The sequence below is a fragment of the Vulpes lagopus genome, chromosome 1 (genome assembly GCF_018345385.1).
Source record: "Vulpes lagopus strain Blue_001 chromosome 1, ASM1834538v1, whole genome shotgun sequence".
In the NCBI taxonomy this organism is placed as follows: Eukaryota; Metazoa; Chordata; class Mammalia; order Carnivora; family Canidae; genus Vulpes; species Vulpes lagopus.
In genome coordinates this window covers 72,867,783-72,885,876 of record NC_054824.1, presented here as the reverse complement: position 1 = coordinate 72,885,876, position 18,094 = coordinate 72,867,783, and the positions used below count along the sequence as shown (strand labels likewise).

General features: G+C 35.8%; 1 protein-coding gene and 1 non-coding gene across 2 annotated transcripts in view; one reads left to right on the top strand and one right to left on the bottom strand.

Moving 5' to 3' along the window:
* Window positions 1-18,094, top strand: part of MED23 (mediator complex subunit 23) — a 45,013-nt gene that overhangs the window by 17,598 nt on the left and 9,321 nt on the right. Inside the window, 13 exon segments of the mRNA XM_041756542.1 lie at window positions 156-299; window positions 2,599-2,722; window positions 2,725-2,743; window positions 4,153-4,398; window positions 6,442-6,584; window positions 6,880-7,054; window positions 8,149-8,312; window positions 11,061-11,185; window positions 12,284-12,489; window positions 12,578-12,758; window positions 14,133-14,303; window positions 14,744-14,960; window positions 16,977-17,213. Coding sequence (XP_041612476.1) covers window positions 156-299; window positions 2,599-2,722; window positions 2,725-2,743; window positions 4,153-4,398; window positions 6,442-6,584; window positions 6,880-7,054; window positions 8,149-8,312; window positions 11,061-11,185; window positions 12,284-12,489; window positions 12,578-12,758; window positions 14,133-14,303; window positions 14,744-14,960; window positions 16,977-17,213 — 2,152 coding nt within the window.
* LOC121475503 lies at window positions 11,582-11,728 on the bottom strand. The gene has a single exon (XR_005983770.1). It is a non-coding gene; the product is annotated as a U4 spliceosomal RNA (small nuclear RNA).

Genomic DNA, 18,094 nt, shown 5'->3' with positions numbered 1-18,094 from the left:
CTAAGTATTTTGTAAATGCCAAAGTTAGATGCTAACTTTTGGAGGACAGGGTTTTTTCTGGTTTTGGTTTTGGTTTTGGTTTGTTTTTCTTTAAACTTTATTATATCCATTTCTTTAGCCAGCTGTGTAGACATGTATTTAAACATCTTTTACAGTTAGCAGGGCGAGGACTGATTAAAGGCAGAGATCATCTAATGTGGGTTCTCCTGCAATTCATTTCTGGAAGTATTCAAAAAAATGCACTAGCTGATTTTCTCCCTGTCATGAAGCTCTTTGACCTTCTATACCCAGAAAAAGAAGTAAGTTTTACAAAAGAGTTAATAATGTGATGGATTATGTCTAATTTATGTTAAAGAATTTTAGTGTGATTTTGTGAAAAGATCACTAGATTTGGAAGTTGAAAACTTGAGTTCTTTCCCAATTCTGTGACTAACCATAATCAGGATGGAAATCAGTCCCTTTTGACGTTAATTTACTCATATGTAAAGTGAAGAAATTGAACTAGATTGTTTCTGAAGCTTATCTTAAATCAAAGTTAAACATCTTGGGATCCCTGGGTGGCTCAGCGGTTTAGCGCCTGCCTTTGGCCCAGGGCACGATCCTGGAGTTGCGGGGTCGGGCTCCCAGCATGGAGCCTGCTTCTCCCTCCTCTTGTGTCTCTGCCTCTCTCTCTCTCTCTCTATGTCTATCATAAATGAATAAATAAATCTTAAAAAAAAAGTTAAACATCTTGTATAGCAAGCTCTTTCTCTGTATTCTAAGTAGGTTTACAGTTTTTAAAAGCATTAAGCTCTTTTAATCCATACACATTATCTAGTGACCAAATAACATTAGTATCTGTTAATATCTTTTTTCAATTGAGTATGTTCTCCCTATTTTATTATATGAGTATTTGAGTAAAATGTGATACATATTGATGATTGCCATTTTTAAAAATACATTTTATTATGGAAATTTTTAAATGCACAAAAAGGTAGAGTACATAGAAAAATAAACTCCTGTGTACTCATCACCAAGAAAGACTTTTTTGTTTTAGTTTTCTGTTAATTTCGGGTATACAATATGATGATTTGACAGTTCTATACATTACTCAGTGCTCATCATAAGTGTACTCTTTAATCCTCTTCACCTATTTCAACCATCCCTCCCACCCACTCTGGGAACAGTCAGTTTGTTCTATAGTTTTAAGTCTGTTTCTTTTTTTTTTTTTAAGATTTTATTTATTTATTCATCAGAGACAGAGACAGAGAGAGAGAGGCAGACACAGGCAGAGGGAGAAGCAGGCTCCACGCACGGGGCCTGATATGGGACTCAATCCTGGGTCTCCAGGATCAGACCCTGGGCTGAAGACGGCGCTAAACCACTGAGCCACCCAGGCTGCCCTAGAGTCTGTTTCTTGGTTTGTTTCTCTCTCTTTTTTTTCTTTTGTTTCTGAGATTCTGCAAAGGAGTGAAATCATACGGTATTTGTCTTTCTCTGACTTATTTCACTTAATATTATAATCTCTAGCTCCATCCATGTTGTTGTAAATGGCAAGATTTCATTCTTTTTTATGACTGAATAATTTTCCATTATGTATATATACACACACACCATATCTTCTTCATTCATATCTCAATGGACCCTTGGACTGCTTCCATAATTTGGTTATTGTAGATTATCTACAGTGATAATCACTGTGGCAATGATCATAAGAATGCATGTATCCCTTTGAATTTGTGTTTTTGTATTTTACTACCCAGTATTGCAATTGATTACTGGATCGTAGGGTAGTTCTATTTTTAACTTTCTGAGGGACTTCCATACCGTTTTCCACAGTGGCTGGCTGCACCAGATAGCATCCCCACCAACAGTGCAAGAGGGTTCCTTTTTTTCCACATCCTCACCAACACTCGTTTCTTGTGTTTCTTGAGTTCAGCCATTCTGATAGGCATGAGGGGATATCTCATTATAGTTTTAGGAAATATCCTTGCTTCATCTTTCCACTCATCTTTTTTGTTAACACTAGATAATTTTAAAGCAAGTTCTAGACATCCATGTCATTTCTCCTATCAGTATACAATATATGTGTAAGTGTGATGATGTATATTATTAGTGCTTATTTAGATTATGTATTCTGAATTGTAATATGTTCTTGAAAAGCATATATGTGACTTTCAGAAATTCTAAGTTTTCAGTATATTCATCAACATTTAGTAAGATTTCATAATGTGCTTATTTTTTTTAATAATATAAATTTTTAAATGTTTGTGAATGCCCTGTGACAGTAGGAAAAACCCAACTAAGCACCAGTGAATTTCTGTTAATTTCTTGGCACGTAAAAACAATCTTACTTTATTTAGTATATGTGCTGCCAAAGTGAGCACAAGTAAAAACAATCTTGTAATAATTTCCGTATTTGATAGCTGTTAGATCTTCTGATTTGTATTCTTGAATAGTCAAAGAACAATCAAAGGTAAATTAATAAAGTGTATTTTTAAAAAGAGGTATATCTAAAAAAGAGGTATATCAGCTAAGGATTATTAGAATACATATTTATTAGAATACATATAATTAGTTAATTCTCTTTCTTATAATATGCAAATTGTTATTTTTCAGTATATTCCAGTTCCTGATATCAACAAACCCCAGTCAACTCATGCCTTTGCAATGACTTGCATTTGGATTCATCTCAATAGAAAAGCCCAAAATGACAACTCCAAGCTACAGATTCCAATACCTCATTCTTAAAGCTTCACCATGAGTAAGTAATTCATAGCTTAACAGTTGATTTTTTTAATTAATAAGTGGTGTGGTGTGGACAAATGTTAGTGTCAGTATTTGTATGAAGTATGGAAATCTCCCCACACCCACTAAGGATAAAGGTGAATATTTAATGTGCAAACGGCCTACCAAGAGAAACTAACCAATACTTGTATCCAGAAAACAACTAGAAAATTAATTCTGTTTATATGTGTGTTTATATAAAATAAATATATATTTATATTTATATTTAATTTCCGAGTCTAATTTTTGCTTTTACATGCTTTACCTTAAAGTTTTTTTTTCTTTAAAGGTTTTATTTATTCATGAGAGACACAGAGAGAGTCAGAGACATAGGCAGAGGGAGGAGAAGGAGGCTCCCCACAAGGAGCCAGATGCAGGACTTGATCCCAGATGCCAGGACCACATTCTGAACCAAAGGCAGATGCTCAAACACTGAGCCACCCAGGCGCCCCTTAATTAAAATTTTTAATTTCCAAAAGCATGTGAAAATGTTTCAAAATTTCTTAGGTATTCAGGATCTGAGCATGATCTGACATATGTCTTCTCTCCCTGGGCCACCAGACTATTTGAGCTGCTCTGGCTCGTGTGCCTCCTTACATCATATCCAGAGCTGTGATTACTCAGAGAAGATGCCCTTATTAGATGGAACTTGGCTTTAGATAGTCACAGGTGTTAAGAACACCAGAACTTCCCACCTAGAACTTCTGACTACGACTGTCAAGTCTCTTCATAGGAGAGTATAGGGTAGGCAGACTTCACATTTTATTTGACTTTCCCTTTAGGAGGCATTCCTTAATCGTCTTTCACAGTGACGTCTTTAATGAAGCCACCTTGTTGTGCTTAACCAGATAGATAATAAGTAGAAATCTACATCATGAAAAAAAAAAAAGAAATCTACATCATGAATTCATGAGTTATTTCTTCATTATCTGAACCTTAGTGCTATAATGTAGTAATACTTAACAAATATCCAGTAATTGATATCTTGTGATTACTTAAGTTCTTTTTAAAATGCTACTCAAACTTTTATATATTTCCACTCTACATTTTGGGCAGAAACTGTAATACCTATAGGAATAAAGGTAGTATTAATAAATCATTTTATGAAAATAAATGTTTTCTAAAATGCAGAGTTAAGGGATCCCTGGGTGGCTCAGCAGTTTGGCACCTGCCTTTGGCCCAGGGCGGGATCCTGGAGTCCTGGGATTGAGTCCCACATCGGGCTCCCTGCATGGAGCCTGCTTCTCCCTCCTCCTGTGTCTCTGCCTCTCTCTCTCTCTCTCTGTCTATCATAAATAAATAAATAAATCTTTTTAAAAAAATGCAGAGTTAACTTTCTGGGAATTATTTGCATTTTTTACTGTGTAATGGTCCTTGAAATTTTAGGTTCCTACAGCAGAGTCTCAGAAATAAAAGTTTACAAATGAATGATTATAAGATTGCCTTGCTGTGTAATGCATACTCTACAAATTCAGAATGTTTTACATTACCCATGGGAGCTCTGGTAGAAACTATTTATGGAAATGGAATTATGAGAGTACCTCTTCCTGGAACGAGCTGCTTGGCTTCAGCATCGATTACTCCCTTACCCATGAATCTGCTGGATTCACTGACAGTTCATGCCAAAATGAGGTGTGTTCTTTTTACTTACTTGGTCCTGTGTTGGGGAATTGATATCAGCATAGTATAGGGATTATTTAATGATTATGTATGTGCATGTTTTATGGTCAGGTACATTTTTTTAATGATTAGGTTTATTTATTTAAAAATGATATTATTTGGGATCCCTGGGTGGCGCAGCGGTTTGGCGCCTGCCTTTGGCCCGGGGCGCAATCCTGGAGACCCGGGATCGAGTCCCGCGTCGGGCTCCCGGTGCATGGAGCCTGCTTCTCCCTCTGCCTATGTCTCTGCTTCTCTCTCTCTCACTGTATGCCTATCATAAATAAATAAAATTTAAAAAAATAAAAATAAATAAAAATAAAAATAAAAATGATATTATTTATTATAAGAATTCTAGAATACACAAATAAACCTCAAGAAAGTATTGCCATAATCTCTGAAAAATAAGCATTATAAAAATTTTTTGGTATATGTTCTCAGTCTTTTTTCCTGTGTATAAATATATGTATTTATGGGTTGGGTTTCTCTCTTTTTTTTTTTTTTTTTTTTTTTGGGTTTCTCTCTTAACAAAATGGATTCTTAACTGCAATAGTCTTTTGTAACCAACTTTTCCCCATAATAATCTATCAAACACCTCTTTTGGTCTAGAGTTTTTTAAAAACATCTATTTTAATTGCTACAAAGAAGTGTTTTGTGTAGCTATATATGATTGGTTAGCCAGTTCCACATTGTTGGACATGAATTATTTGCAGTATCTTAGTATTCTAATGATGGTTATGAAAACTACCTTTATGGCTGTCTTTGTACCTACTCATAATCTACTTCTATTAAATAATTTGCTGGAAGTAGAAAAGCTGAGTCCAGGAATGTGAAAATTATAATGCCTGTACTGAATTGATATTAATAGGATGTTTTTAGAATTGACATTATGGCTTCTGAAAGACAGAAATGGCTCTGTTGGATGTGATTATAGAGCCTCAAGTACCCCTCGGAGCCAAGCTATGTGAGTGAGTGCCACATGCTGCTGAGTGAGAGCCAGATATTCATGCACATGCACGTATGCATATGTAGAAGGACTTGAGGCTTACTGAAGCATTGCAGGCCTTACCTCATGGTACTGCCATTTTAGCTAATTTCTATAATGTAAGACTGTAGACTAGTATATCTAGATCTTCTCAATTTTTTTTTGAGAAGGGCTAGAATTCCAGATTTTTATATCTAGTCCATTAGCTCTTAAGTATTGGGTCAAACTTCAGACACTGTCTAGGTAAAAAAGAATGTATCTGTGGGGCATCAGTGCTAGAAGAGCCATGCTCTTTTTCTAGTGGGAAACATTATCATAGCATTATATGCGTGCTTTGCCTGCTTGTGTGACAGAGTTGAGGAAAGCCTTGTTAGGACTCAATGTTTGGATCCTAGCACTCTTTTAAGTAATTCTATAATAAAAGTCATTTAATTTCTCAAATAGTTTTAGTTACATATTTGAAAAAAGAAAAACAGACTAAAACCATTCACACATGTTCTTTTTGTTTAAATTATTTTGGGGTTTGTTTTTGGTTTTTGTTTTAGTCTTTTTTTTTTTTTTTTCAATTCCAGTGTGTTCTTATGAGTCGTACCCAAATTTGCTTTTCAATGAGCAGGGGATCCTGATGTACATTGAAAGCACCATGGAAACCAGAATTAATCTCAGATTATACAGTGCATCACTACCAAGTGTCCTATACAACTTAAATGATTAAAATGGAGCTCATTCATTTCATTTATATAAGTTTAGATTTATACCAAGCTCCCTGTATATAAGTAAAGTAACTTCTATATCTATGTCAAAAATATGGATTTTCTGGGCAACCCCGGTGGGGTGGCTCACTGGCTTAGTGCACCCTTCAGCCCAGGGTGTGATCCTGGAGACCTGGGATCAAGTCCCACGTCAGGTTCCCTGCATGGAGCCTGTTTGTCCCTCTGCCTCTATCTCTGCCTCTCTCTGTGTGTGTGTCTTTCATGAATAAATAAATAAATTTTAAAAAATATATATGGATTTTCTTTGTTTTTCCTCAGCCTTATCCATAGCATCGCTACCAGAGTGATAAAACTTGCTCATGCAAAATCCAGTGTGGCCTTGGCTCCAGCCCTAGTGGAAACGTACAGTCGTTTATTGGTCTATATGGAAATAGAGTCTTTGGGCATCAAAGGATTTATCAGTAAGACAGGACTTTCTGGTGTTTATAACCATTAACTTGATATTCTGATTAGGGTATGGATTTTTTTTTCCTTACCGTTAAAGAAGGAATTATGGAAAAATTTTGAAAAGTGTGTGTGTGTCTGTGTGTGTCTGTGTGTGTGTCTGTGCGTGTGCGTGTGTGTGTGTATGTGTGTGCGTGTGTATATGTGTTCATGATCAAGCCTTACATAGATTTTATTGCCTGTGACTTTTCTTCAGTGTCTTTGAATTCACAGCTTTTATAATTGGTGCCTTAAATTGTCTTGTTCCTGAAGGTCAACTTTTGCCAACTGTTTTCAAGTCCCATGCCTGGGGGATCTTACACACACTTCTTGAGATGTTTAGCTACCGGATGCACCACATCCAGCCTCATTACAGAGTGCAGCTCTTGAGCCATCTTCATACTCTAGCCGCAGTTGCACAAACAAACCAGAACCAGCTCCATCTCTGGTGAGCTATTGGATGACGATCTTTCCTTTAGATTTCTTAGAAACTTTGTTGGACATGGGAAACTTAATCCTTTATAGTATTTGTATTCATTTGTCATAAATTTCCTCTGCTTCTAGAGTATTTTATTTCCAATACAGAAGAAGTAAAGGACAGCTTTTTATTTTTTAATTTTTTTTTAATGATTTTATTTATTTATTCATGAGAGACATAGAGAGAGAGGCAGAGACACAGACAGAGGGAGAAGCAGGCTCCATGCAGGGAGCCCGATATGGGACTCGATCCTGGGACTCCAGGATCACACCCTGGGCCGAAGGCAGGCGCTAAACCACTGAGCCACCCAGGGATCCCTATTTTTTAATTTTTCAAAGATTTGTTATTTATTTCTTTGTGAGAGAGTGCAAGGAACAAGAGAGCATGAGCATGAGTGTGGGGAGTGGCAGAGGGAGAGGAAAAAGCAGGCTCCCTGCTCAGTAGGGAGTCTGCTTCTCCCTTTCTTCACCCCCCTACTCGTACACTTTGTCACTCTCTCTTTCTCAAATAAATAAAATCTTAAAATAAATAAATAGAAAGTTATGAAGGTAGTTTAGTCCTTGCCTAGTGATCTTTGGCCTGAGAATAAGTACTTCCAAGGCCTTTGACAAAATGTTCTAATTTAGCCCTTTTGAATGTTGGATTTAAATACACTTCAGATTACCATTAAATTATCCTGTCCCTTTAATTTTGCTCTAAGTGAAAATATATTTCAGATTGAAAAATGTGATTTTTGAAGCGCTGTATATCCAGGTGAAATTGTTTAGTCCTATAAGCTACAAGCTGTCTTTTTCAAGTGTGTAAATATTGTCAGACGGTTTTGTTATAAAATTTGGCACTCAGATTTTAAAACATATTAAACAAAGCTCATTCTCACATAAATGAGAAGTGTGTGTGTGTGTGTGTGTGTGTGTGTGTGTGTGTGTGTGTGTGTTTAACCAAAGAAAAGGAATTCATAGTTTGCGTATTTTTTTCCAGTTTAATTAACCTAGATTTAGATTTAATTCTATAATTGTGAAATTTTATATGCAACTTTTTCATATTTCTTTTTGTTCTTCTTTCAGTGTTGAGAGCACTGCACTTAGGCTTATAACAGCATTAGGGAGCTCAGAGGTACAGCCACAGTTCACACGCTTCCTGAGTGATCCCAAAACAGTGCTGTCTGCAGAATCTGAAGAGCTGAACCGAGCCTTGATACTGACCTTAGCTAGAGCAACTCACGTAACAGGTACAGTGAACATGCAACCACCAACAACAAAAACAGATGAATTAAAGTATGCTATGTCCCTACTGATTATTAAGAGGATAATATACTGAAAAGATCCATTTCATTTGTTAAAAAAAAAAGTTGTGTTAAGATTTTCAACATTTCAACCATTAATATAGGTTCTTCTGTGTACTATCACTTTAACTAGGTTGAGCTTGAGTTTTCAGCTTTTACATCATTTTTAAATAGTAGTCCTTGAGGTTTTTGGTCTCAGGACCACTTTATACTCATAAAAATAAAAAAAGAAATTCCCAAAGATTTTCCATTTATATGGATTATATCAATATTTACTTTATTAGTTATCAAGATTGATGCTTTAAAAATTTTTTTATTTGAATTCAATTTAGTTAATATATACTGAGTTATTAGATGCTTTTTAAATATTTTTTATTCACTTAATATTAAACTTGTTACATATTAGCATAATGGCATTTTTTTGTGAAACGCTATAAATTCTTCAAAACAAAACTTTAGTGAGAAAAGGCACCATTGTTTCACATTTTTTGCATCTCTTTAATATCTAATGTAAAGGAAGCTTTGCTGGATACTCATATTACTTCTACATTTCATCTATTGAAATATGTTATTTTAGAACTGAAAAAATATAGCCTCACACAGGTAAGAGGTTGGAAAGGGGAGGAGTATCTTAATAGCCTTTTCAGATAATTGCCAATGTTCTTTGATGTCACACAAAATTGGACAAGTGATGGTTTCTTAATGTTAGTTGCAGTGTAGATCCAAAATTCTATTCAGGGGATCCCTGGGTGGCGCAGCGGTTTGGCGCCTGCCATTGGCCCGGGGCGCGATCCTGGAGACCCGGGATCGAATCCCACGTCAGGCTCCCTGCATGGAGCCTGCTTCTCCCTCTGCCTGTGTCTCTGCCTCTCTGTCTCTCTGTGTGACTATCATGAATAAATAAATAAAAATCTTTAAAAAAAAAAAAAATTCTATTTAGTAAAGTTTTTGTACTCTATTACATTATAATCCTTTGGTCTATTTTGCATACCTAATGGGTTTTTTTTTTATCCATGCATATTTTATAACTTCATGAATTAGTTTTTGGAAAACATTGATTCAGTGAGTTATGTAGATCTCATAAATGTTGGCACACTTCATTATGCAATATCATAAAATTACATTTGTTAATATCACTGCAAATTTCATTAGGAAAATCTTTAAGTTTTGGATTACTATCAGGCTTATAGTAGTGGATAGACGTTTTCCAAAACTTTGATTTTTCGTTTGAAAAGTCAAATTTTATCATTGGCAAAAGATGTGGTCATTTGTTTTCCTTGAAGTAATAGGTTCCATTTGTTCAAGAAAATGCTGCTTATTGCCCAAGTCTGAATAACTGTAGTTTTTTCTGTCAGATGTTCTTTCAAGTAAAAATGGAATTCCATTTTAAAAAAGAGCTAATTTAATTCGATATTCAGACAATTGCACAAGTACTTTTCCTTTAGATGCCCATCATACTTCAGTGTGTAGCTAGGACACTGCATACTTCCATTTTTATCACAACAAAATTAGATGTATTTAAGGGCTAAGATACAGTCCTTTTCACTACTTCAGGGATATTCTAGAGTAAAACCTGCATTTTCTCCCAACCTGTGCCCGCCCCCCCCCCGCCCTCCGCTGCCTAGTGAGAGTATAGTGAAGATTACAGTGGCTATTAGTATAGTCTGGTGCCACTGTTTGACTTGTTCTGAGGGCTAGCAATTTTCCCTACCATTACCTTTGCCCCATTGGTGCACATATGAACACAGTAAAAAGTTTAGTACTATCTTCGTATTACTCTTTTAATAGTTTTGACCTCATCAAATCCTTGGAAGGATATTGGGGACCCACAGAGTCCACAGACCACACTTTGAGAACTGCTGTTTTAAAGAAATAGTTACTGAATTTGGCAACCTCAGATACATCTGTGTAAACTATCTTATTTTACATAAATTAACCCTTTTTTTAAGATTTATTTATGTATTTATTTATTCATGAGAGACACAAAGAGAAGCAGAGACACAAGCAGAGGGAGAAGCAGGCTCCTTTGCAGGGAACCCGATGCAGGACTCTGTCCCAGGACCCCGGGATCACGACCCAAGCCAAAGGCAGACACTCAACCGCTGAGCAACCCAGGTGTCCCAATAAATTAACCTTCTTGATTTAGAGAGTTATAGTCTATAGCTATTTCAACCACTGGAAAAGATATATTGTCTCAATTCTGTTTCCTTGGCTCAATAAAGTGTTGATACCTCATTGTCAGACTGAACTACATGAGCGATCATGGTGGGCCTATGTCACTGTTAGATCATTGGTGCTCTGTAACCTTAAAAAAAAAAAAAAGATTACAGAGGCTTCTGGGAGTCTGTTAAATGTCCAGCTCTTGATCTCAGCTCAGGTCTTGATCTTAGGATCATGAGTTCAAGGCCTGAGTTGGGCTGCATGCTGAGCATGGAGCCTACTTTAAAAAAAAAAAATAGATTGAAATGTCTTTTGTCTTCTTTTCACTAACTGTGTTCATGTTTACTAATGTAATCATTCAAATCATTCATAAACTAAGAAAACTTAGGTCTATACTGAATATAACTAGTTAAGCAGTGAGTGTATTGCTGTGAAATTCAATGCGTGTACATAACTTACTTTTTCTATGATACCATTTATGAATTATGGGTATGATCATTTATATCTTGATTACCTCTGTTTGTTTATGTTTAGATTTTTTTACAGGCTCTGATTCAATTCAGGGAACTTGGTGTAAAGACATACTTCAGACCATCATGAGTTTTACTCCTCATAATTGGGCATCACACACTCTTAGCTGTTTTCCAGGCCCACTACAGGTAATTTGGTCTTGAATTACATATTGAATATATACAAAATCATTCTTCCATTTAGTATATATGAAATCTTTTTTTCCCATTAATTCATTTCTTCCCATTTAATGTAATTCTAGAGAGCTGGTTTTAGCGATATCCAAAGGAAATTAGCTTCTGTTTCTTTTTTTAAAAACCTGTACTATTCCAAAGTCTCTTGAGTTGTTCCCTGACTTACTCTAGGCCTGGATACGTTCCTAAATATTTAATTATGGTTTCATGTTATTAGCTAACAATTTTAGAATGTTGTGAGAATTAACACATTACCTGAAAAATTCTTTCTCTTTTTTAGAACTGAAATGGGGAGAAATACAACTTAACAGAGCTTCATAGAATACACATTTGTTCCACTTGACTGAATTTTTTTTTAATCATACAGAGAGAAAAACTACAAACTTGGCTTTTATACTATGGAAAAAGGAAAACCTCATCTGTCCTCTACTTTTCAATTAGCAATAATCGTGCCTCAGATAGACCTCATTGGCTGCAATACTGCCACTGCACAAAGCTGTCCTCTACTTTTCAGAGAAAAGTTTACGCATAATGAATATCTGCTTTATAGAACTTCCAAAAGGGCTAGGGCAAGTAACTCTGAAACTTGGTAGAATTACCTAGAGGGCTTGATCAGATACAGACTGCTGAACTTCCAAAACAGGAGGTCTGAGACCCATTGGTTTAGTATAATGGATTTTCCTTTTAGAGATACTAAAATATATAACCAAAAGGTGCATAATTTCTTTCTTTTTTTTTCTTTTTCCCAAAGACAAACAGAAATATCAACAGATGTTTGAGGAAGCTTTGAATTCAGGCTTGCTTGGAATATCTATTTAGGAAATCTAAGAAAGGAATCTTAGAGATTATCTAGTCAAGCCTGTATATTTTCCCATTATAGAAATTCACACCTTGAAAAAAAAAAAAAAGAAAAGAAATTCACACCTTGATTACTTAATTACCTGAGGTCACATAGCGTTTATTAGTGTCAGAATCAAGTCCAGAACTGATTTCTTGACTCTGGCCAGTGCTCTTCATTTTAGTATAAAAGTAAACTTTTGATCTTCCTTTTAGGCATTCTTCAAGCAGAATAATGTACCTCAGGAAAGCCGTTTTAATCTGAAAAAAAATGTGGAGGAGGAATATAGGAAGTGGAAGTCAATGACCAATGAAAATGACATCATTACCCACTTTTCTATGCAAGGCTCTCCTCCTCTCTTCCTTTGTCTTCTCTGGAAAATGCTCTTGGAAACAGATCATATTAATCAGATTGGCTATAGGTAAGCCAGAAACCTAGATCTGCATTCTATTTAACAAGCTGTTATACCACATAGCAATATAACTTAGTTTTTACTCTCTGCTTTCCAGAGTATTAGAAAGAATTGGAGCCAGGGCCTTGGTAGCCCATGTGAGAACATTTGCAGATTTCTTAGTATATGAGTTCTCTACATCAGCTGGAGGTCAGCAACTCAACAAATGCATTGAAATTCTTAATGACATGGTATGGAAGTATAACATTGTTACATTGGACAGATTGATTCTCTGCCTGGTAAGAATATGCTTACAAGAACAAGTTTCTAAGCTACTTCACTCTCTTTTAGATCATGGTGTGTGACTGATGGATCTTGTGCTGATGATCTATAAGGATTTAAGGCAATTCTACTATAATCAAGCATTGTTATCACTTCCCTAAGGAACTAGAGATTTCCCATTGTCTCATTCAGCAAGTGTGTATTAAATATCTGCTGTGTTCTATGCACAGAAAATATAGAAGTAAATAAGGCAGACATGATCTGGCCTCGTGATGCTGTAAAAGTACAAGCAATTAGGCCCTGAGTTGATTCCCAAAGGCTCTCATTAGAGGCAGGAAGTGGTAAAAAGTCATTTTATTTCTTTGCAGAGTGCTAATAATCATTTCTGTGTACTTTGGCAGTCAGAGTCAGCACTGAATATTTCTGATAGCCACTCAATATTCCCCAAATGATTTTTCCTCTTGACTTGATACCTATTTCAGGAAGAATTTTAAGAGAAGACACTGAGCCAGGCTGGAAAATGCTACTTTTTTAAAAATACTATAGTGGTGATATTTAGGGTGGCTTAATTGGTTAACATAAACCTCTTAGCTATGGAATATAAATATAAATATGATTATGATATAGTAGGAGAAATGAGCTGTCTATAAATCGGTAAAATACAAAGATAAGATAGAGATATAAGGAAAATATCACCAGGCAACAATGAGAAACCACATCTACCTAGGTGAGAGATTTTGACAGTTGGATTAGATTTCAACAAAAGAAATAAGAAGGACACTTTGGGCAGAAGGAATGATGAGAACCAAAAATGGGCAAGAAAGTTAAATACGACAATGGAATATTACTCAGCCATTAGAAACGAAAATTACCCACCATTTGCTTTGATGTGGATGGAACTAGAGGGTATTATGCTGAGTGAAATAAGTCAATCAGAGAAGGACAAACATTATATGGTCTCATTCATTTGCGGAATATAAATAATAGTGAAAGGGAATAAAGGGGAAAGGAAAAAAAGGAGTGGGAATTATCAGAAAGGGAGATAACATGAGAGACTCCTAACTCTGGGAAACGAACTAGGGGAGGTGGGTGGGGGTGGGGGTGACTGGGTGACGGGCACTGAGGTGGACACTTGACGGGATGAGCACTGGGTATTACTCTGTATGTTGGCAAATTGAACACCAATAAAAAATAAATTTAAATCAAAAAATTAAAAATGAAAGTTAAATACGTTTGGGGGAATTCTGAACAGTTAAGGGTAAATTAGACATATAATGAAATTCTAATAGTAGTGGGATATTAGTGTATTCAAATATAGACTGTCTAGTAGCAAAGCCATGCTTTTGCACAGTTCAGACATTATAATACCATTTTTCTGTTGTTTTCCAAAGGCCATGCGTAGTCATGAAGGAAATGAAGCCCAGGTTTGTTATTTCATAATTCAGTTGCTGTTACTGAAACCAAATGATTTTAGAAATCGAGTAAGTGACTTTGTGAAGGAAAATTCTCCAGAGCACTGGCTACAGAACGACTGGCACACCAAGCATATGAATTATCACAAGGTACTAATTCAAATCAGTGCTTCAGTGAATCTTTTTTAAGCTCTTCTTGGGTATTTGGCTAATTGGTTTGGCTGTTTTCTCTGTGTGGTTCTATTGTTTTCTCTCTATAGAGAAGGAAATTAACTCTCTAAACTTTCTCAAGATTCTGTTAGAGTATCTCTACTGTTAGGAATTTATTGAGACTATGGTTTTAGTAGATTGAGTACTTACATCCTAAATGAAAGGGTTATTACAAATTCCTTTATACATAAATTTCTTGATATATCTTTGGGATAATAGATTTTTGTCAAGTAAAAGACTCTAGATTTATTTCATTGCATTGCAAAAAATAAACATGGTTTCATATTCTTTTAAAGATGACAAATTTAAATAGGTTAATTTTTTTTTTAAGAAAACAAAAAAGGATATCCTGAACATTTGCTGTTTTCTTACTTCCACAGAAATACCCTGAGAAACTATATTTTGAGGGCCTGGCAGAGCAGGTTGATCCTCCTGTGCAGATCCAGTCTCCCTATCTACCCATCTATTTTGGAAATGTGTGTCTTCGATTTCTCCCAGTATTTGATATAGTAATCCACAGATTTTTAGAATTGCTTCCAGTTTCCAAATCACTGGAGACTCTACTAGATCACCTTGGTGGCTTATATAAATTTCATGGTAAGCTTTTTCAAATTTTAGTTCTATCTTATAGTTCAAAAAACAGAAGTAGTTTGGGGATGACCATATGGGTAATCATGATTCTAAGAATTTTAATTGTTTTTTAATAAAAGTGTTTTGAGAATAAGTGCTGTGGGGGATCCCTGAGTGGCTCAGCGGTTTAGCACCTGCCTTTGGCCCGGGGCACGATCCTGGAGTCCCAGGATCGAGTCCCATGTTGGGCTCCCTGCATGGAGCCTGCTTCTCCCTCCTCGTGTCTCTCTCTCTCTCTCTCTCTCTCTCTCTCTCTCTTTATCATAAATAAAAAAATTTTTAAAAAGAGAGAGAATAAGTGCTGTGTAATGATGCCATGAAATATAAAACAAATGACATAAAATATGAATAGGTAGATCATGGCAATTGTATTAAATAGCAGAAATAAAAGTGAGGTGCAACAGATGCCCCCTTTTACAGTGTGATTAATTGCCAAATGAGTAGAGAAGAAGGGTATGATATGAGTTCAGAACAGACTGATGTTACTATGAACTAACAGGTCTTGGCAGGCTTTCTGGATGATAGGATTCGATCTGTGGTATATGTGGCTTATATAAGTAGGAAGGAGAATACAACATCCTAGGCAGGAGTCCTTTGGAAAAATCACAGCATTCTGAAAACAGTCTCCTCATTGGCTAAATTGAGAATTTAAACATTGTACCTGACAGTAGATCGCTGTAAGTGCCAGGCTGAGAAGTTTTGATCTTATAACCTGCAGGTAATCAAGAATCAGCTAGAAGCTATTGAGTAAGGTCATTGCATAGAAAGCATTATTTTAGAAAGATAAATGTAGTTGTAATTGGTAGCATGTTTTGGAAGGAGAAAGCCATTTCAAAGACTTAAGTCAAAAATTTCAGTTATACGGTTAGTACCCAGACAACTATGATAGTATTGGAAATGAGAAAGAAGGGACAAATAGTCAAGGAGGAAGGAACAGAACATGATTTGCTGCTTGTGAGGAGAATACAGAAAAAAAAAATCAAAGACAACTTTAAAGTTTTAAATATTTTTTAAATTTTTTATTTATTTATGATAGTCACAGAGAGAGAGAGAGGCAGAGACATAGGCAGAGGGAGAAGCAGGCTCCATGCACCGGGAGCTCAACATGGGATTCGATCACGGGTCTCCAGGATCACGCCCTGGGCCAAAGGCAGGCGCCAAACCGCTGCACCACCCAGGGATCCCCCAACTTTAAAGTTTTAAACCAGGTGATCAGAGAATGGTGGAGTTAGCAATAGGAGTGTGAAAGTCCTAGAGCAGCCACTGTGGAGACAAAGTGTTTTTTTCCAGGCAGGGCGGGCAGTTCTCCTCAGTCCTTTATCTAAGATGCCTTCTTCCTAACCAGAAATCTGAATTTCATTTTAGCACTACAGAATAGGTATGAAGTTCAAGCAAACATTCCTTTAAAGACACTTTTTTAAATTAGGTAACATATCCACATGGTACAGAGGGGTATGCAGTGAAAAGTGGTTAACCCCATCCTGACCTTCAGCTGGCCAGTTTCTTTCTCTCTGTAGGAGACCACTATTACCAGTTTCCTGTGTACCTTCCAAAGATATTCTGGGGTTATATTTTCCCCCACGAATAATATAGAATATATATATACATTGTTCTACACCTTGTTTTTGTTTTGTTTTTTTTGTTTTTGCACCTTGTTTTTAATGCCTTCATAATGTGTTAGGATTGACTATTTTGTATCAGTACATAAAAAACTCATTCATGCCACATATGCCATGTTTTGACCATTTAGGCTCTTCTAATCTTTTTGCTAGTATAAACAGCACTGTAGTGAATATTCCTTTACCTACCATGTATATATTATTAGAAGCCGCCTGCCTTGTCCTAAAATAAAAATATTTATTATATGCAATAGCTCTACATGTGAAAGTTTCATGAGTTTCTTAAAATCTTGAAAGCAGAGGGCTAGTTTTTCATTGTGGGTAAACAGATAAACATTATGATGATCTGTTTTCTTCTCCTCAGATCGCCCTGTGACTTATTTGTATAATACTCTACATTATTACGAAATGCACCTGAGAGACCGCCCACATCTCAAGCGAAAGCTTGTCCATGCCATCATTGGCTCACTCAAGGATAATCGACCACAAGGCTGGTGTCTAAGTGACACATATCTGAAGTGTGGCATGAATGCTCGAGAAGAAAATCCTTGGGTCCCAGATGATTCCTACTATTGCAGATTGATTGGCAGACTAGTAGATAATATCCTTTTCATTGTGACTTTTCTAGACTCCTCAGAAATAACTGTATATTAATTTGTGAGAACACATTATCTTTTCAAGGTAATATTTTTATATATTCCAAAACTTCAACTTTTTCATGATCATTTTTTCCTTTTGTTAAAGGTTTTGAAATCTTAAATTAGCAGCATCAAATTAGTTGCCAGATAGGCATTTACTCCATTAAATTTTATATCTAAAAAACAGACCTGGGATCCCTGGGTGGCACACCCAGGTGCCTGGTTGGCACCTTCCTTTGGCCCAGGGTGCGATCCTGGAGACCCGGGATCGAATCCCACGTCGGGCTCCCGGTGCATGGAGCCTGTTTCTCCTCCCTCTGCCTGTGTCTCTGCCTCTCTCTCTCTCTCTCTGACTATCATAAATAAAATAAACTCTGACTATCATAAATAAAATAAAATTCTTTAAAAAAAAAAAAAAAGACCTTCTGAGGTTTATTTCAAAGAAAAAAATTCTGTTCCTAAAAAAAAAGGAACTATGTATTGTAGTAAATACATCTGTTTCCTACAGGAGAACATAGAATTTTGTTGCTTTAAGTAAATCTTTAAATGCTTTTTTAAAATATTAATAGGTAATAGTAAAACTTATTTTTTCCTCTCATTTTAATGAAAAGGATGCTGTTTTTGTATTATAGTTCTTTATTTTGATTTCATGTTTTAAGTTATTAGCACATTATGCTTACTCTGTACACCGTGCCACTATTTACTAGGTAGAGCAGTTTTACATAAATGGGTGTAAGTTATTTTCCTATACAAAAGCATTTGTTTCTTGAAGTAAAAGAATTGCTCATTATAAAGTAATGTTCTTATCAACTGTCATATAACTATTAAAAGAAATAGATGGAGG